The 21,141-nt window shown below is 42.6% G+C and overlaps 1 protein-coding gene across 1 annotated transcript; it reads left to right on the top strand.

Moving 5' to 3' along the window:
* The first annotated feature begins 942 nt into the window (after positions 1–942).
* Positions 943–18,669, top strand: ACER2 (alkaline ceramidase 2). Its single transcript, XM_063128545.1, has 6 exons — positions 943–1,264; positions 11,077–11,191; positions 12,969–13,110; positions 14,859–14,996; positions 16,029–16,166; positions 18,161–18,669. Exons 1-6 carry the CDS (start codon positions 1,157–1,159, stop codon positions 18,345–18,347), a joined length of 828 nt encoding a protein of 275 aa, XP_062984615.1. The 5' UTR covers positions 943–1,156; the 3' UTR covers positions 18,348–18,669.
* The last annotated feature ends 2,472 nt before the right edge of the window (positions 18,670–21,141 follow it).

Raw genomic sequence — 21,141 nt, 5'->3', positions numbered from 1 at the left:
GCAAAACTGGGTATTTTAGTCCACTCAGAATATTGAAAGAAAGTGAATACATCTCAAATTATGTATCCTCTCTCCTCAAATATGAACACCTCAACCTGCAGTTGAATGTAGTCCAGTCCAAAATTCTGCTGATTCGTTCCCTTTAATATGTACATTACCTTGTATTTTTTCCAACTCAATAAGGTCCAAAACAAACGTTCCTTTACATGGATGTCTAGCAGCTATCTCTTTTTTCATGTCTACACTAGAGTAGGCATGGGGTGGGAGTGAGTTAACCTGGATCCTAAATACATTCCTAGCTCCCTTCCCCTGTGCTAGGGTCCCGCTTCTAGAGGGTAGAACTAAGAATAAAAAAAGGATGAAGCTGCTAGACACAGAATTAAGGTAATGTGTGTTTGGTCCTGAGGCTGTAATCTTGTGACCAGTTTCTTAGGAGTAGGTTTACTTTGCATGCTGTCAGAGTTTTCCGAGATACACGAGGTGATTCATAAAGAGAACATTCAAAACACAATGTACGCATCTTTAAACCCTAATGAAATATAAAGCGTAAGGTTTAAGTCAAGTTAGCCAAATATAAAAAGAAGGGCAGATGTTCCTGCACAGCTGTGTAGAGAGAAGAGAATCCCCTCTCTTACCCAGCTCTTAGAAGTGCTGGACAGTTGGGCCCACTTTAGGATTTGGCAGCTCCACTCGCAAAGAGGCGCGCGTAGGATGGCGCGCAACCTTTTACAACGAGCGCGGCGGAGTAAGCGGGAGACAGCGATCTCTGTCACGTGGCAGCGGGCGGCCCTAGAGCTAGCCGAGCGACTTTGCGCAGGCGCGCTGAGGAGAGGACTGGATCAGCTGGGGAGGAGGCGTGCACTTGTGCCGTTGAAAACCCTCCTGCAGCGCCCGGAGGGAGGGCGATGTGGTCCGGCATCGAACTGGCGGAGGAGGCGCCGGAGGGGGACAAAGGCACGACAGCTGAGAGCTTCGTATCCGGCTAGAGCAGCAGTGGCAAAGAATACAGCAGCAGTCCTGTCGCCGGGTGGCCTCTGCTGGAGCTTTCTGAGCAGCAGCCGGAGTGGTGGCGTGGCTCCGTCGGATGCTCCTTCTTCCCCGGAGTTTGCTCGCAGTAGTAGCCTCTTCTTAGCGGACTCGACGGGGTGGGTCGGTCATGGTTACCCTCCACTTGTGGGATCACCTGAGGGCTGGCAGCTCCGAGCTGGACTGGTGTGAGGATAACTACACGATTGTGCCCATCATCGCCGAGTTCTACAACACGGTGCGTACCGCAGGTCCTCCTCCTCCAGGTGTGTCGTGTGTGCCTGCTTTGGGGGTTGCATTTCTAAGTGGTGGGAAGGAGGGGGGTGGAACCTGTAAATGCTTGAATGTACTCAATGCACGTATGTGTTCAGTTTTCCATGCACTTTTCATCCTCCTCATCGCTTTGTAAGTACGATCTCGTAGAAGTGAAGTGAGCTGATATGTAAGTGGATCCTGGAGAAGTTCGACCTGGTTTGCAAGGTTTGCCTTGACGCTGGCTGACTTGGTGGGGTGGCATGGAGCGCAAGGTATTATACTGTACACGTGTCTTTTCCACGAAAACAATGGAAATAATAGTATTTTGGGGAAAACTGGAAATGGGAATTTAGATGCCCAGTGTTATATTAAAAATGCAGCTTCTTAGCAAGGCTGCGATCCTGTGCTGAAGGGTGAGACCCATTTGTGGGATGATGATAATAATGATTTCCTGCATTTCTAAACCACCTCATTGTCAAAGTTCTCTGTGTGATTTAGAAACACTCGCAGGATTGTGCTGTCAGTTATATTTTTTAGAGAAGTTGCCTTTTCTTTTTTCTTTTTTTAAGGTACAGGTCATATTTTCTTGATAGTTTTGTTGTTGTTTGGGCTGCTGATAAATCCATACAGAGGCCAGAGGGTTTGTTGTAAGTGCATTTATTTTATTTTTATTTATTTATTTTGTGACAGGGAAGAAAAAGAGTGTTTCAAAGATTTGGGTATATAGGTATATCCCCCCCCCCTCCAAAAGTGGGAAAATTCTTTAGCCATTTTTAATGACCTCTTATTTTGAGAGGAGATAGACTGGACTGTCCCTTTGCCTGATGGAGGATAAAGCTTACATTGAATGCATTAGATTAATGGAGCAAAGCAGTGATCTAAATCTGTCATAATCTTTAGCTTTAACTTTGCTTTAGAAAACAGAATGCTCTGGAGAAATTTAACAACTTTCAGCGATGATTTACACTAGCAGATTTTCTCCTTGGATTTGCCTCTGTGCAGCACTTGTATTATCCAGCTTGTAGATCTCTTTCCCCATGTTGAAAATCATACATGTATGTCAAATTATGGCATGGAATCATATGTCATTGTATTCTAAAATCATTAATTTAGCCTGGCAAATAAGCGCAGAAAAGTTAAATCGTTGGAGAAATATTCTTGTTAGTTCGCATGGTCTGTGGGAAAAGAACCAACTCTCTTCCACTTTATTCTGCTTAAACAGGTGGAGCTGATTCTTATTAGCTATTCACCTGGTACTTACAAACCATTAATTCATACCTGTATAGGAATTTGGTAATGTGTGAAATAGCCCCTATCCTGGAGAGAAAATTGCTGTATTCTCTCCTGTATCTTGTCCAATTTATTTATTTAAAAATATTTATACCTGGGCAGCTTATTATCCAAAATAAAACAATGACATGTCCAACCTACATAGATTCCTATTTTTATCTTAAAAAACACATAAAAGCAATAGCACTACCACCAGCAGGCAACAAATGACAAAAAAAGTCATGCTTTTAGTTGCCAAAAGCCTGGGGAGAATAAAGGTGCAATCCTATGCATGTTTAGACAGAAAAAAGCCCTACAACTCCAGCATTCCTCAGCCTACTAAATGTAGGATTTTAGTATTTGAAGGACTGCTTCCCCCTGTCTAAACAAGCAAAGAATTTCACCCTAACATGATTTTTAACTTGTTGCCTAAGGGATAGAAGGGTGGATGCCACTCAGAGAAGGCCCTGTGTCTAGTTACCACCCACATGACCCCAAAATGTAAAGGCACCAGGCGCAGGGTGTCTGATGATTACCTTAATGAACAGGCAGGTTCTTTTGCTTGCTCGACTAGAACGGAACAAGTTCCTGTCATTGTGGCAGTGTTGACACAGTGCTTGAAAAATTACTTATTTCACCCAAATATATGGAAGTTTTATAATGAGCATGAGCAACAGCCTAACCACTCAACTGTAAATGGAAGTTGTCACCTTACATCCGGCTGTTATTAATTACAAGCTTGTTCAGGGAGTGGTAGAGCTGAAAAATATTGGTCCACCCTTGTTGTTGTTATTATTATTATTATTTATTTATTTATATAGCATCATCAATGTACATGGTGCTGTACAGAGTAAAACAGTAAATAGCAAGACCCTGCCGCATAGGCTTACAATCTAATAAAATCATAGTAAAACAATAAGGAGGGGAAGAGAATGCAAACAGGTACAGGGTAGGGTAAGCAGGCACAGGGTAGGGTAAAACTAACAGTAGAAAGTAACAGTAGAAGTCTGCACAACATCAAGTTTTAAAAGCTTTAGGAAAAAGAAAAGTTTTTAGTTGTGAGACGATGATGATTATTTATTACATTTGTATACCGATCCATAGCCGAGGCTCTCTGGGTGGTTTACGTAGGATAAAAACACTTAAAAACAATATACAAAAATTTTAAATCACAAAAACATACAATTTTAAACCACAAAAAATACAAAAACAAACCCAGATTCCACATATACATTATCCACGTAATATCAATGTACCTTAAGTGGACAAGAGAAGTGAATAAAATTATATGGGAGAGCTGTGGTGAGCTTCTTCCTTCCTATCAAGTCATGGTTCCATTTTTGGTTACTGGCCCAAGGCATTTGGCCCAAGGCATTTTGCTGCCTGAAGTGAAGCCCAAATGGTGCTCCCCACAGGTAGGGCCAACATTTCAAAAGCTCTTGCTGTTCAGACATCAGTTCCTGCTCTCGTTGCTATGTAAACTGCCCAGAAGTTCAGATAAATTCTACACTAAGTTCTTGCTGGAAGACAAGTCCCCAAAAGTGACTTTGGCTGTTGCTAAATTTCTTATAGAGGCGGCCAGGATTAGAGCTCTGTGTGTATTAGATGAAAGCTGATAATAGCCTTAATTTGTCTTATGTTTTATGTTTGAGTTTTGCCCTTGATGGATCTATGGATCGTAATAAAGTGATAATGATGAGTTCCTACTCTCGTTGATCTCCACGTCCCCATTCCCCATGGTGCCACTTCACCGAGCTCCATGGCAGGGCAATCTTTGAGACCAATTGGTATAGGTTGCAATTTAAATCTCATTGAAGTAGTGGAGAATTTGACATTGGCATTACTATAGCTCTCATGTGTTCCAAACATGGTTGTCTCTTTCCACTGAGCTGATATAACCATGAAAAACAGCTTAGTAGCGCTGTAAATTATTCTGAACCACAACTGAATGTGTGAATGTTTTAGAGAAAACAATGTTTTTGTGGGGGTAAATTACACTTTTTACTATGGATGTCACATGTGATACATTTTTTTCAGTTAAAATCTTTCAAGGTATTAAATGAAAAGGCCATAGGGATATGTTAACGTATGCCAAAATGCTTACTTTTTTCTAAACATAGGTGATGCTCAATCTATTTCAGCCCAAATTTTGGATTTAAAATTGTTTGTTTGTTTGTTTGGGGGAGTTATGCAAGACTTGTATAACTGTTAGCAAAAAAAGAAAAGATCCACAATATCAATTTTAAGTGAAATGCTTTTATAGCCCTTTTAGCTAGAACTCAAATTTTCCTCTTAAAAAATTATTATAAATTTATTTATTTATTTATTTATTACATTTCTATACCGCCCAATAGCCGGAGCTCTCTGGGCGGTTCACAAAAATTAAAACCATTCAAAGTATAAAACAACAATATAAAACCATAATATAAAATACAATATAAAAGCTCAACCAGATAAAAACAGCAGCAATGCAAAATTACAAATTTAAAACCATGTTATTTAAAATTTATAGATTGTTAAAATGTTGGGAGAATAAAAAGGTCTTCACCTGGCATCTAAAAGCATATAATGTAGGTGTCAAGCGAACCTCCTTAGGGAGCTCATTCCACAGCCGGGGTGCCACAGCAGAGAAGGCCCTCCTCCTGGTAGCCGCCTGCCTCACTTCCTTTGGCAGGAGCTCACGGAGAAGGACCCCTGAAGATGACCTTAGGGTCCGGGCAGGTACATATGGGAGGAGGCGTTCCTTCAGATAACCTGGCCCCAAGCCGTTTAGGGCTTTAAATGTCAATACCAGCACTTTGAATCGGGCCCGGACCTGGACTGGCAGCCAATGAAGCTGGAAAAGGACTGGCGTAATGTGGTCTCGTCGGCCAGTCCCTGCGTGCTGCCCTGTTTTGCACCAGTTGAAGTTTCCGGACCGTTTTCAAAGGCAGCCCCACGTATAACGCTTATATTATAAAGCTTATATTATAAAGCTTATATTAACAGTACAGCTTAAAAACTATGCATTGTGAAAAACAAACAACACCCCCAGTGTGGTGTAGTGGCTAAGGTGTTGGGCTGGGAGTCAGGTGATCCGGGTTCTAGTCCCCACTCGGCCATGGAAACCCACTGGGTGACTTTGGGCCAGTCACAGACTCTCAGCCCAACCTACCAACCTACCTCACAGGGTTGTTGTTGTGAGGATAACATGGAGAGGAGAAGGATTATGTTCGTCGCCTTGGGTTCCTTGGAGGAAAAAAGGCGGGATATAAATGCAATAAATAATACATTTCTAAGAAAGGAAGCAAACAGCTGGGGCAGGAGGAAATCTCAAACCTCATTTTGAGAATGCAAATTTATTAAAGCTGAGGAAATATCTTGTAATATCCAAGTCAGACCCTTTGTAAATGTAACTTAAAAACTCCTAAACAAAACACTTGGCATATATATCATCAGCTCTCTCCAGATAAAGTTTTTGCTGTGATTATTGTTGCATCATATTGTCCTACAGCTACACTCTTCCCACTGGAATTGTATGCAAGTTATTCGTGGGCAACATTCCCAGCCTAGGAACTTGTGTGTTGAAAGCTACTGAGAATTTTTTTTATTTCTCCTAATGAACTGTGTAAATGCTTTTCAGTTCTGCATCACCCAGCAACTTGTACACTGCATGTAGGCTTAGTCTGTGAACTATATCTAATATACTCCTGTACAATTGTTTTTGGCAGAGATTCTAATGGGCCTTTTAGGGAACTAATGGTTATTAACGGACAATTTTGTTTGGAAGTTGGAACAGGTTTTTAGTTATTAAAAGAGGAATGGTTCTCCTAGGGCAAGGGAGTAAAGAACCTGGATACATTCATGAAGAATATCTCATGATTTTTGTTGTGTGGTCTCAGCTGCAGCTGATTGGGGTTAAGGTGTGCCCCCCCTCTCATATTTATTTGCCCAATAAAAATATCTATACACACCTTTCTACTGTCAAGCCTTCAAGATAGCTTACAGGCAGTATAAAATCCATATATGAGCCAGACCCCAAAATAAGCCATTCTACAACATTTAAACAAAGGCCCATCAGTAACAAGGTCATTGCATCAACTTTTTATGCAACTAGTATATTCTTTTTAGAGTATAATCCTCATTCCAACTGACCACATTTGATAAGTACAAGCTGTTAGTATTTAGCCACCACCCTTTTTCTGATGTTCAGACTGGGTAATTCTCCACGACATTCAATTTGCACCAGTGTGTGTACAATGACATTTTTGTCCTCTCTTTGTGTGTTTGTGTGGAGAATCCAAATGTCTGTTCCTGAAGTGTCTTGTCCTAATGTGCTTGTTTTGGAAAATACCCATATTGAACATTCTCTTCCTGCACTATAACTAGAAAAAGGCAGGTGTTTATATCAGTCATAGTTTCCCATACATTTAAATGCTATGCTGAAAAATCAAGGGCGTTGCACCTGCGAAATTCTGAGCCAAGCAAAGCTGGAATGTGCGATCCGTATGAATTATGCAAAATTAAGAAAATGTGCATGCATTTGGTTACTTTTGCATAATTTATTCTACTTCTGCTAATCATGGAAGGGAAATGGATGCCACATTGTAATGGTTCCCGAAGGTGGCTCATGCTTCCTGAATGCCTGAATCATAATTGCAGTGTTGTCATGACTTTACGTATTGCCTTTCTGTATATATCATGCCCAGAGCTGTTTTCATTTAAAATAAATAATGGCAATAAAACATGTACTTCCACAAAAATATATCGCAAGCCACAGATCACAATAAAAAAGATCTCCAAACAAGGTCATGGTATCAAGCAGTACTCAATCATAAATATAATTATTGTCAGTATTAAACCATTGTAAGCCAATATATTGCAAATCTTTTGCCAACGTTTACCTCATACAAAAATTGATATATTGAACAATGCAGTAGTACATACGCATCGTTGAATAATAATCTGTTGCAGACATTTCAACAAATATAGGTAAACATTAGCAGAGGGGTGCGCAACTTTGGGGGGATGGTCTAGGGGCCATTTTGGACTCTCCCGACCACCTCACATGATGTACTCCTGCCATCACGGATCTCACCCAGTGATTAGAACTGCCAACCAGTTTTATATTAGCGAAAGCTGAGGCAAATGAAAATATATCGAACAAACAGCTAATACTAGATCTTCAAACATAACATTCCCATAGGCTCCAAAATGCCATACTGCTACATGATATAGTAATGTCCCCAAAGCTGCCTTTTTGTGCTTGACATATACTCATTCACCCATGTTCTCACCCTGTGGACAGACCCATAGGGGCACATTACCTGTATGTTTTCTCGAGAGGGGCAAATTGGAGCTTGGGAAGGATTTAGATGGAAGCGAACTGCGTAGGGGGTGGTTAACCTCTTCCACCACCAGTATGACATCAATCCATTTCTGGTGGCTGCTGCTTGCTTCTTCCTTTGAAAAGAAACTGTTGGGAGATCCAATCTCAGAACTTCCATGTGTAATTTGGACAGCTTATATCCCATGGATTTCAAGGGGAGAGAGTTGGCAATATTCTGGAACTTGCTTAACATTGGTTAGATCATACCCAGGGAGACCCGATGGGAATGAGAAGAGGGCTCCAGTACCTTTAATAGTTGTGTAGAAGAGGGAATTTGAGCCAGGAGTAGCTGGTCATGCAAGCTAAACTTGGCTGACACTCCTCCTCTTACACTACTATTAAAGGTACTGGTTCTGTTCTCTTTCCCTTCTGGCCACCCTAAACATATCCCATCTTTGAACAAATATGTATCTGCCTTATACAGAGTCAGATAGGAAACTGCTTTATGCTGAGTCAGGCAGGAGTTTTTCCAGCCTTACCTGGAGATAAAACCTGAGACCTCCTTCATGCAATGCATCTGTTGTACCTCTGAGCTATGGTATTGATTCTTCCTGCCCTGGCTGGCTCTCTGGAGTCTTGTAAAGAGGCCTGTTGCCGTTCTGCTGTATGGAATCCTTCTAACTGGAGGTTGTGAGCATCAAACTTGGAACTTCTTCTATGCAAAGCATGCACTGTGGTCCTCCTCCCCAAGGCCTCTTCCCTTTTTGGGGAACCATAAAAAAATGCTTTCTACAACCACTGTGGCAAACACTGGTGAAATTTCATTAGAGCTAGAGGTAGGAATTGTGGCAGAGCTAAGGCATGATAAAGGCCCATGTGTGATAGGGCCTGGCAACAGTTTTCTGGCCTATAAGCAGTTGTTTCTAAGTACAACCCATCTGTTGATTTCAGTTAAGGAATATTTTTTCCATGCAGTCAAAGTGAAGGATTATCTGAAAAGCAACCTAATTGGATTTACTCATCTCAAACAACTGTTTGTACTTCCATGAAGCCAAAAGGCAGCAAAAGCACTGCGGGTTAATCTTTATAAAATGGGCTGGTAATTTATTTTAACTCTATATTGCAAGGCTGTTCTTAAAATCAATTGGTGGGAGATCCAGGACAAATACAAGGAAGTACTTCTTCACACAGCGCATAGTGAAATTATGGAACTCACTACCACAAGATGTCGTGATGGCCACCAATTTGGATGGCTTTAAAAGGGGGTTGGATATATTCCTGGCGGCGAAGGCTATCAATGGCTACTAGCCCTGATGGTTGTGTGCTGTCTCCAGTATTCATGGCAGTATGCCTGTGTGCACCAGTTGCTGGGGAACATGGGTGGGAGGGTGCTGTTGCACTGTGTCCTGCCAACAGCTGGTTGGCCACTGTGTGAACAGAGTGCTGGACTAGATGGACCCTTGCTCTGATCCAGCAGGGCTCTTCTTATGTTCTTATGAGCAGACTAGGGCGAGAAATGGGGATCTCCTGCCACCCATTTCTGCAATTGCAAAATGCCCTGATCCGTAGAAAGCCAGAGGAAGTGCGGAACTCTTGTCACTTGACCCCTCACAGTGGATTGGGCCTGTGGAATTTGTTCCGGGGATGATTTTCTTCACTCCAACATCATATGATGTTGCTGAACGTGATCCTTCATGTGGGGAAAACATGTTGGATCTTCTGGCTGTAAATCTTCTGTAAACAATACAGAAAGAAAACGCTCTGTTCTGAATAATCTCTGCACAGGAACCTAACACCACTTTTGGTCATGCGAATGTTGCTAGGACTGTATTGGCTGAGCTCTTCCAACAGGTGTGACGCAAGCGCCTAGAGAAACATATTTTTGAGGCGTTTAATAAATGTAAAGTATGATACTGAGCTGCTCTAGTACACTTTTCTATAATTATATAGCATTTTCCTATCCTGCTGTGTCTTTGTGTACTTTTGTTCTGGCCTACCGAGCTGTTTTTAATTATGCTATGTTCAGATTCACAGAGCTTCCAGCTCTTATCCAGCAACAACTACCACCATCTGCGTTACCCCCTGTTTTCCAGGCTGGCCACCCTTAGCCTAGGACAAGTTCTTTCTTGGACAGTCAACACTGTGCCCTCTCAGACAGGAATGGGCAGAACAACTCAGTTGTCACCTTACATCCGGCTATTATTAATTACAAGCTTGTATCCTGCCTTTTAAGGAACCCAAGGCAGCATACGTAATCCTCCTCCATTTTATCATCACAACAACAGGCCTGTGAAGTAGGTTGGGCTGAGAGTCCGTGACAGCCCAAAGTCACCCAGTGAGCTTCTATGGCCAAGTAGGGACTAGAACCCAGATCTCCCAACTTCGAGTCCAACACTCTCACCACTACAACACACTGTCTCTTTTGTGTGTCAGCACTTTACGCATAGTTCTAGTATTGGAAACAAATACCTAGGCTCACAATGTGTTCAGGGGCATCCTTTTCTTTAATTGCAAGTTTATGTCTTTTGCACCAGGCTCTGCTTGGTGGATCTTGGGGATTCTAGTAAAAAAACACAAAATAGATCCAACAAGTCTATCCTAAGATGCCTGCCTCACAGCACAGTAATTGTGCAAGTTGCTAATAGTGTGATATTATGTTTATGCTCATCAGGGTCAGCGCTGCAATTAGGCAAAATGAGGCAATCTGAATCTCCCCAGACGCCCCCCTTTGTTGGAAGACTGAGCTATGTATGCCACATGACCTGTCCTGTTGTCTCAAGTGCAGTGAAGGAAGTTGCCCTATCACCAGTGAAAACAAGACTGAACTGCCAGACCACTAAGCTTTTGTACTTGGAATGGGGAGGAGACGCCATTTTGTTCTTCACCTCGGGCACCAAAATGTCCTTGGTCAGCCCTGATGCTTGTGTTTAGATTTGGGAGAGGGCAAGACTCTTGGGGAAAATGTTGTGCAGTGTTGCTATTTTATTGTTTTAATCTAGACCATTGCTTGAGTAAGTCCTAAACTCACTAGGTTGTATAAGATTATTATTATTATTATTATTATTATTATTATTATTATTATTATTATTTATTTATTTATATAGCACCATCAATGTATATATAGCACCCACCCATGAGACATTAATTAAAGAGGGGAAAAACAAGTTTCTTTCATCATTCCTTTTTGCTTAATATTTTTTTTTCATTTCCCCCCTTAGATAAGCAACATCTTATTTTTTGTTTTGCCACCCATATGTATGTGCTTATTCCGACAATATGCCACCTGCTTCAACAGCGGAATATATTTAATATGGACCCTGCTAGTGGTTGTTGGTAAGTTCTTCTATGTCTGTCCCTACGTGTCTGGAAAATGGAGGGAATTGCGGCTAATGTTTGCAGTGTGGTCTATAAGAATGAGCTTATTTCAGGAGCACAGTAAGGTCACAAAATAAAATATTACAAATTGATGTCATTTTGATCTCCTGAATACATTCTTCTATATGCTTAAATAAGCTGCAAATGTCAATTGCTGCAAATGTTCTGGGTTCGGTAGGCAGCAAGAAAGAATGGAGTCTACGTTCATCCACTCCACCAGCTCCTTTGCCCACCACTTCCCTAGCAAGCCAATTTTACTTAAATTCTTTTTTTAATCAGATTTGTCTGTCATGTTCTCTGCCCATAGGCATCCAAAGCAATGCCCAGAAATTGAAAACATTAGGGCTGCAGACCTCTGCACACTTACCCGATAGTAAGAATGTAGGAAACATTAGCAGTGCACTCGTCTTCTCAATTACTTGGTGGTTACTTCCTTCTCACTGGATTGGACTGCACATCGCTGCAATAAAAACATAATTACATAACTACTAGTAGTGGTAATAGTAGTGTGTGTCTGTGTGTATCTACCTCTCTGAAAGTTAGTGTTATGAACAAAATAGGGATTCTGTTGGGTTATCGCTTGCCCTGTTACTGAACAGTTTCGTTTCCTGAGCTAGCCAAGGTGGTCTCAGGATTAGAGTTGGAGTTTCGGCAGTTTCTGTACTCTGTGGGGGGCTTCACATACATCCTGAGATCCCCTTATCAGGACTTTACACCCTCCACAACAACCATGGGTCTGTCCCAATTAGTATCATTCAGCAGGGCACACTTTGGGTCTGGTCTTCTGCATACGGGGGGACGATGGTGAGCTGGGGATGGAGGAGCTATCTGTTCAGAAGAGTTTAGACTTGCTGGCACTCAGAGCCTCTGCAGATGTGGGGGGCCAATTAAGATGGTCTGCCCCAGGAGCTTGATGGATCCGGATGGTTTCTGATGGCTCTTGGGAATTTTCCTGTCACCTCAGCAGGCAATTCTGTCGAAGCCCTGGTTGATCTCCGGAATGGAGAAATGACCCGGGTGGCTAACATGATTGGCTTCCGTTTGTGGGAGAGGACGCTCAGGAGCAAATGAGCCTCATGATTTTCAGGGTACTGCAGACAATGAAATGAGTGGAACATCAACTGGAGCGATGTTGGTGGGAAAACTCAGAATGAGTCGATGGAAAACTTGGAATGAGTCCAATCGGGTCAGGCTAGATCTCACTTTAAAGCCTTCTCCGTGGCAGTGAGGGAGGCAAAAAGATTTGCTTTCTTTGCGACCACTACATTTGCACGGAGTTGCCCAGTGGAGCTTTTGTGGGTCATCAGAAGCCAATTACAATCTGGCCCGCAAGAGAAAAAAGTTGGACCAATTCACGCAAAGCCCACATGGGTGAAGATTTTCAGAAATACCTTGCTTTAAAGTTGTATTTATTTAATAAATTTAAAGTCCACTTGACTGTATCTAACAAGGCATTTCAGAGCAGTTTACAACATATAAAATTTAAAATACAAAATATCCACAGATAAAATATTTGAAAACAGAATATAAAATGTCTCATTTTTTTTAAAAAAAAAACACACCAAAACGAAAAGCCCTTTCATTAAAACATTTTTAAATGTTTGGTTTTGATTTTGCAGCTTATTTGGGTTTTGATTCGTCATTGCAAAACCATCCACTATTGTTGAACCTCAGAGAGATGAGAACATTGTAGCAGCAGGATAATGAACCTTTGCTTTTTCGTGTACCCCTCTAGGAATTGGATCGGTCTACTTCCATGCTACTCTTAGCTTCCTGGGTCAGATGCTCGATGAGCTCGCTATACTCTGGGTTATGATGTGTGGTCTGGCTATGTGGTTTCCCAGAAGGTATCTACCCAGGATTTTTAGGAATGACAGGTAATGTCTCTTGACTTCAACTGGTGGGCCATACCAATAGCAGTGTATGCATCGTCTTGAAAGAGGGAAGGCAAAAGGAGGCCGTAGGAGCGCAAGAGAAATATAGACACGTAGGGTTGCCAGGTTGCAACCCAGAGATTCTAGTTTTACCTTTAAAACTGCTGGTAAAACTGGGGGAAGGTTCAGCTACAGCTTCTCCCACCCATTTGTCCCTCGGCCACCCTTCCCTTTCTGTGGGGGACGAGAGAGGCAAAGAATCCTTATCTCCCAATTTAGGGGCAGTTTTAAAGGTCAAGGGGGAATCTCCAGGTTACAACCTGGCAACCCTATGAACTAAAAATAAACAACAACAACAACAACAACAGAGAAGCTAAAGGGATCTCCAGGTTGCAAACGGAGGTTCGAGGCTTTGTGTCTGTTTAGGGAGGTTGAAAGCTGCTGTCCTGAAGGAGCCTGTATGCAGGGCCGGTGCTACCATTAGGCCAACTAGGCAGCTGCCTAGGGCGTAGACCTCAGAGGGGCACAGTACTGACCTTTTAAGGGTCACAGTTTTATACAAATTAGCTATTTTAAGAAAAAACATAGTAAGTTCAAGTTTTGTGCTTTTTATTTTTTTCTACAAAACATCTGTTCTTAAAAATTGAAGTTGGCAATTTTTTGTGGGGGCGGGGGCGATAGTGCAAGTAGCTCGCCTTGCCTAGGGCGCAAAATAGTCTGGCACCGGCCCTGCCTGTATGGCAAGTGTGGGGAACTCGGGCCCCCCCCCCACTGTGTTGTTAGATTGCAGCTCACCTCACCATTGGCTATGTTGGCTAGGGCTGGTTTCATTTATTATATTTCTATGCTGACCCATAGCCGAAGCTCTCTAGGCGGTTCACAAAAATTAGAAGCCATTTAAATTCATTACACTAAGTACAAAAAAGCATTTGTGTAAAGAACGATAACACTCACACAGACAACTTATATCTAAAAATGATTTTTGAACAATCAGGCAAAGACAGTCCAAGATGTGAGTAGAACTCATATTTATTTATTTATTTTATTTATTGCATTTCTATCCTGCCTTTTTACCTCCAAGGAACCCAAGGCGGCGTACATAATCCTCCTCCTCTCCATGTTATCCTCACAACAGCAACCCTGCGAAGTAGGTTGGGCTGAGAGTCTGGGATTGGCCCAAAGTCACCCAGTGGGTTTTCATGGCCGAGTGGGGACTAGAACCCAAATTCTACACCACGCTACACCACACTGGCTGTCAGCTGCCTGGGAGAAGAGGGCAGTTTTTATCTGGTGCTGAAAAGATGACATTGGCGCCAGGTGGGCCTTGTTGTAGAGATCATTCCATGATTGGGGGGCTGCCCCCAAGAAGGCTCTCCCTCTTGTTGCCATCTTCCAAGCCTCGCCTGAGCACCTGCAAACTAGAGGCTGAAAGAAAGCAATTCAGTGGCTACTTAACTGTAGTGTAGTCCTTTGGTAAAAACAAGAACCTTGTATATCTAGCCATTGAATTACCCCTTCCGTGGGGTCACCGTTTCTTGGGTGCAGGCCGCCAAGCACCATCCAGTTCAGCCATCATTTATTTTTGTTAAGATTTTAGGGGACTTTTACACAACTCTCAAAATGATCAAAGGTTTGCATTAGCAACACTTGTGGGCTTGCGTCCTTGCAAGTCAAGCACCATGTTCTATCGTTTTTTAGATTTGTTCCTTCTGCTGATTCTAAGCGACTCTTCTTGAAAAATTATTATTCAGGGGCCGGTTTAAAGCAGCAGTGGGCATCCTTTCTGGCGTCACTACCTGCCTTGCCTTCATTAAGCCTGCCATCAATAACATCTCACTGATGACGTTGGGTCTTCCCTGCGGTGCACTGCTTATTGCAGAGCTTAAAAGGTGGGTGCCTGGCTGGCTGTGATTTGAAAGTGTGCTTCACACCCATCTAGAAAACATTCCAGCTGTGTGACGTACATGTATAGGCAAGGCAGGATTACACACCCAGTATTAAAATACCAAGACTTGAAATACTTCCACAGGCGCTACAGGCATCTTCAAGGTGCTGTTTGGGACGGGCAGGTTGGCAAGGTGGTAAATGGTTGCATACTGAAATTTCTCTCCCATTTGCATTGTAACAGATATTGTCCGGAAACCAAATCTAAGAAAATTAGTTACAGAGGATGCCAGTTCCAGTTTGAAAGCTGTCATTTGCCCCTTCAAATGGAACTGTGATGCTGCGAGAGGGCGTTATTGTCCATGCCACCTGATTTCTAATGTGCAAGCTGTACTTGCTTGGCATTTGACACCATCTAAATCAGGGGTTCCCAACCCTTTTGGGACCAGTGAGCACCTTTTGGAGTGTTGAGTGTGTGCTGTGTGTCCTCCCACAAGATGGCTGCCACGGCACACACTCATTCTCAAAATGGCTGCTTCGATGGGCATGGCCAGTCACCAAACATCGAGTTTCCAGAAGGCAAATGGGTGAGGCTAAAAGAAAAGCAACTTGGCCAAGAACCTAAGTAAAATGCAGAGGTGGAGTCTGAACCACAAATGCAAAATCTGGGTGGTTGTTTTGGGGGTGGCGGACCCCTGGAGCTTTGAGGTCCAGTCCTATCTGCAGATCTGACTTTGAGTACTTGGGAAAACAGCTATATCAATACTAAATATACTATCCATCTGTTAATATCTGGTCTCCAAACTTGCAACTGAAATTGATGGGTCAAAGGTAGTTAAATCCAACTGAATCGTACCTGAGTGATTATTAATATTTATATTAATAACAATTATGATTGTCCCTGTCAGATATACAATAAATGCCACCTTTCCCTTCTTCAGTGTATAGACTCGTCCGATCTGATTTAAATCTTTAGTTTATCTAAGTACAGTGTTGCCTATTTTGAACTATCTCCAACTGCTCTCTTATGCTTTTAGGTGTGACAATGTGCGAGTGTACAAGCTGGGACTCTTTTCTGGTCTTTGGTGGACGCTGGCACTCTTTTGTTGGATCAGTGACAAAGTGTTTTGTGAGATCTGGTCGTCGTTTAACTTTCCGTATTTGCACTGTGTATGGTGAGTCTTGTGTGTCTTGCTCTTAATTATTCCCCCGCCCTTTCCACCCTCAGTGTTACACCTTGTCAAATTTGACAGTTTGTGAAACCAAAAGTTCAGACATTAACTTTGTTATTAAAATAATAAAAATAATAATAAAACTGTGTTGGGATTGGGGGGAAAAAGTCCTTTTGCCTTGATGCTAGATGTGAATTTCCAAGCGAACAGCAATGATGTAGTAGTGGTAGAACTTGCATCAGGTTTCTGATTTAGTCTCTGGCATCTTCTGTTTTTGTTTGTTTGTTTGTTTTAAAAGGTGCTAGCTACGTCTTTCAAGTAACATATGCTTTGGATTCAGGATCTGCTGTGAAGTGTTCTTGAGATTTCACAATTCCCCCTGCCCCGTCCCAGTTGGCAGTGTACACAGGACCACATCTAAAATCATTTTGCTCGTAATGTTTCACTGCCACTCAACTCAGCAATAAAACAGGCAGACAGAGCCTTCCCAGTAATAGGCTACAGGCCTCTAGGATAAGACCTGCTTCCTTGAGGCTGGGCTCCCTGATAGGGAGGTGTGATGTCCTGCCTTCACCTGCATCGTCTCAACTTCACCTGAGATGCCCACAAGCTACCTGAGAGGACTATCCACGCCACTAGCACTCAGGACCACTTCAATCCCGCCCCGCCCTGTGCTGATGACGTGTGAGAGGGTTTAGGCCTACTGCTGCCACTCCTGTCTCGCCTTTATTCTTTAGGCCCCACATTATTATTATTTATTTATTTATTCATTTATTTATTTATTTATTTATATAGCACCATCAATGTACATGGTGCTGTACAGAGTAAAACAGTAAATAGCAAGGCCCTGCCGCATAGGCTTACAATGTAATAAAATCATAGTAAAACAATAAGGAGGGGAAGAGAATGCAAACAGGCACAGGGTAGGGTAAAACTAACAGTATAAAGTCCGCACAATATCAAGTTTTAAAAGCTTTAGGAAAAAGAAAAGTTTTTAGTTGAGCTTTAAAAGCTGCGATTGAACTTGTAGTTCTCAAATGTTCTGGAAGAGCGTTCCAGGCGTAAGGGGTAGCAGAAAAAAATGGACGAAGCCAAGCAAGGGCTTCGCAGCTCCGCAGCCCAGCTTCCCTCAGTTTCCCATTCTGCTGCCACCATTAATTGTTTCCTCCTCAGACACTCCTCACAGACCATACCAGCTGTTTTTAAATGTAATTTGAATTTATTAACATAAGTAAGTGCATGTAGAAGCTTAATTGTTTCCTCGGTTAAAATGAGTATGGTTACAAGTTTCCAAGTACCATAGCCCTGTGGTAGAGCTCATTTTCTGCATGTATGAGGTTCTAGATTCAATCTCCAGTTATATTGGACTGAGAAAGACTTGGCAATTCTTGACTTGATGGACCAATGACCCGGGCTCAGTATAAGGCAGCTTCTTAGGTTCATTTCCAATTTATGGAAGATGTTGCATTTCCCATTTCAAAATTCTTCCCCTTACCCCTGCAAATCTGCATATTTTCTTTATTTCTGTTGACTTGTCTTTCATCTATATATGGTGCAGCTAACTACCCCAGTACTGCATCAGTCTTGGGATCCACTTTATTCATATATGAATAATCAGCCTTCCCCATCTTGGGAATGGCAGATATTGTAATCCAACACATCTAGAGGGTATCAGATTGGGGAAGGTTAATATAAACACCTTTTTGTCTGTGTAGAGCAGCCATCCCCAAGCTGGTGTCCTCCAGATGTTTTAGACTTCAACTGCAATCAGTCCCAGCCTGCATGACCAATGGTCAGGAATTCTGGGATTTGTACTCAAAAATATCTGGAGGATACCAAGTTGGCAAAGGCTGCTGTAGAACATGTTTCTTTCCAGAATTGCAAGGAATTCTAATTGTAGCTTGGAGGAACAAAGCAATGTGCAAAGCCAAAATCTGCAGGCCCAACTGTTTGGTATTGTACTTGCTTACTCCTTTTTTCTCTCCTTCTCTTCTCAGGCACATCCTCATCTGCATTGCTGCTTATCTGGGCTGTGTCTGTTTCGCCTACTTTGACGCTGTCTCGGAGATCCCTGAACAAGGTCCTGTCATTAAGTTCTGGCCCAGTGAGAAGTGGGCTTTCATTGGGGTTCCTTACGTCACCCTCCTCTGTGCTCACAAGAAATCACCATTGAAGATCACATGAAAATTTCAGTAGGTGGACAGAAGCCAATGGAACCATAGATACGTATTTTCCTCCCTTCTTCTGCAAACTGTGTGGTAGCCATGAGGACCGTTATTTCTGACTTGCAAGCCCGCCATGCGTGCAATGGGATCAGGAGGAAACAGCAAGACATCTCCTGTGCAGCCCTTCCTTGGGCTCCTAAAATCCCCGTTTGTTTTGGAAACTCTGGAGCTTTCCTATTAAACATCTGAATTAGTGCTGGTTTGATTTTTTTGTTTTGCAGACTTCCTATAGTGTTCTCCAAATGCGTTCCCTGGATAGAAGAAGACGTACTGGGAGATGCATGGCTTCTGCTAAAACCAGCTGTATCCTCTATTCCTCCTGTAAAGGTACTAGTATAAATATTTGGGATCATCATGCTCAGTTCCTCGCTCCACTTGGATGGCCGACCGGCGAACATGGAAGGCAGGAAAACATGAAATATGCCGACATTTTCTTAACTTTATAGTAGGAGCTACTTGTACATGTCCCATAATGTCTAGCTCCACATTGTGATTTAAGCCTCTAGATCAGCCTTCCTCAACCTGGGGCGCTCCAGATGTGTTGGACTGCATCTCCCAGAATGCCCCAGCCAGCAGAGCATTCTGGGGGGCTCCAATTTTTTGTCTACTTGCTAGATCTCTGGGCTTCACTCTTGTCTGTGTGTCAGTCTGTGGTAGTCAGTAAACCAAAAAGCACTGTTAGGTTATGCTGGGTAAAAAAGCACTTTGCCATTAGAAATGCACACAATCCATGGCCGTTATTATACAATTAACATTTACCATGGTCTTTTCTGCTACTTTTCTGTTGAGATATCTAGGCTTTTGTTTTTGAATCAGTGTTGATCTAACTTTGCTCTCACTGAAGTCTGTGAGGTAGCAAAAGTTATGCACAGAACGACTCGTGGTGCAGAAGGTACAACCTTACCCCTCCCTCAGAAGTCAATATTGTTAACAGTTAAAATATTATGCAAGCAGAGTTCTCAGAAAGATTAATGCAGCAATAATCTACCCGGGTTTTTTTTGTTTGTTTGTTTGAAAAAAGCAATTTACCTTTTAATCTGCATTTAAATCCCAGGCTCTCTGCAAACAGACAAATGAACTTGGCAAGGTTGAAGTTTAACTGTCAATCTGTTTTTTGCTTCACGTTGCCATGATGGCACAATTTTAGGAGGTGCTCACAAAGAGCGCGCTGCTACGCTGGCATCCATTTTAGGCTGAAGGAGATTACAGTTTCATTTCAATCACAGCAAAGCCTTGTGCTTCTGTGGAGCTGCTTGTGGAGTCATGAAAGCTGTTTCAGCTTTCTGGACAACGTGCTGCAAAGCTTGTGTGAGCCAGTGACGTTTCCAAATGTAAAATATGATTTAATATACCGTAGGGCTCAGAGAGTCTAGCTGCATCTTACTTGCAGAGAATGAAGGGGTTTAACATGAATTTTTGGATTTGAACTCAGGCATAGGATAGCTTATTCTAGCCTGTATCCAAACTGAAATTGATATTACTTTAACCCAACTTCATAAAATGTTTAATTGCCGTGCATTTTAATGCTGTGTAGGTGGTTTCCTTTCTTTGCACGAGCTGGCAACAACCCAGGAAGTCTTCCGTTAGCCGTAGTTTCCTGTTTTGTTTAAACCAGAAAGTTATGATTACCAGGTCCAGTACAAGCCAGGATATTAAACCATGATTTGAAGCTCTGAAACTTGATAATCATAGGACCAAAACAGACATTACTTTAAATCTCTATCTAGCAGCTATGTCTTTCTCTTACTTTAGAATAGGTACAGGTCCCCCTGATATGGATTTTTAAGATCTGATTCGGGGGGGGGGGGCTGTGCCTACACTAGTGTGAAAAAGAGGTGGGGAGTCATAACAACTGCTAGGTAAGGATTTAAATTAATATCTGGTTTTGCCCGTGGTTTCACTGTTTGGATGAAACGTGAAATTATGGGTAATGGAAGACTTCCTTAAGAAGGGACGCAATATCTGGGCAAAATGCATTCCTATTTTGACTTATTGGGCTGAGATAGGATTCTCCAGACGTGGTTATTGTGAGGAATGAAGGGGGAGCTAGGCCTCAAGCCTGACTTCTGATGGGCCAAGTTTGGTAACTACCTGAACCTGTTTGCAAAGATGATGCAGATTTTTTTTTGCTGCAACTGCACAATTACTGATCGGATGCTAGAGAAGTTCCAGTGTGTGTGTGTGTGTGTGTGTGTGGGTGTGGGTAGCAAATGGGGCAAACGTTCCCAGCTCTGCTCCACTGCCACATAAAACCTGTTGCAAGCAAAACAGCTCTGGCTCTCCTGGGCCTGAAAGCTTCCCATGCATGCAAACCTGCTTGTATTATGTGATCACTGACCCAAACCAAAACAGAGGTCCTGTGATCTATTCACACAAGGGTGGGCAGAAGGTAGATCCCCAGACGTTTTGGACGTCAACTCCGAGAAGCCCCTGCCAGCCCGGCCGGTGGTCAGGAACACTGAGAGTTGGTCCAAAACATCTGGAGATCTGCTCTCTGCCCAACCCTTTACTAGCAGTCTCTCTTTCCACTTCCCCCTCATTTCATTGTGACTTGCTAGGGCTGTTGCCATCAAACCGAGACAAACAAATATATAAGAGAGAAGCTCGGAGACCCAAGAAGTTTTCCTCCTTGATTCTTCTGTAATGCATTTTGATAGAGCTGGTCTTCAACTATCGCACTGATGAGGGAATTGCCATGCATTTAGAGCCCCGAAAGATGTTCCCATCTTCCTTTCTAGGCATTCTTGGCACCT

This window comes from Elgaria multicarinata, chromosome 6, assembly GCF_023053635.1.
Source record: "Elgaria multicarinata webbii isolate HBS135686 ecotype San Diego chromosome 6, rElgMul1.1.pri, whole genome shotgun sequence".
Classification (NCBI taxonomy): Eukaryota; Metazoa; Chordata; class Lepidosauria; order Squamata; family Anguidae; genus Elgaria; species Elgaria multicarinata.
Note: the sequence above shows the minus strand (reverse complement) of the source record. Positions and strands in the feature narration are given on the sequence as shown.

Coding starts and splice junctions, on each gene's coding strand:
- ACER2 (XM_063128545.1), top strand. CDS start 1,157: ATGGTTACCCTCCACTTGTGGGATCACCTGAGGGCTGGCAGCTCCGAG. Junction 13,111..14,858: donor AGGATTTTTAGGAATGACAG/GTAATGTCTCTT, acceptor ATTATTATTCAG/GGGCCGGTTTAAAGCAGCAG. Junction 16,167..18,160: donor CCGTATTTGCACTGTGTATG/GTGAGTCTTGTG, acceptor TTCTCTTCTCAG/GCACATCCTCATCTGCATTG.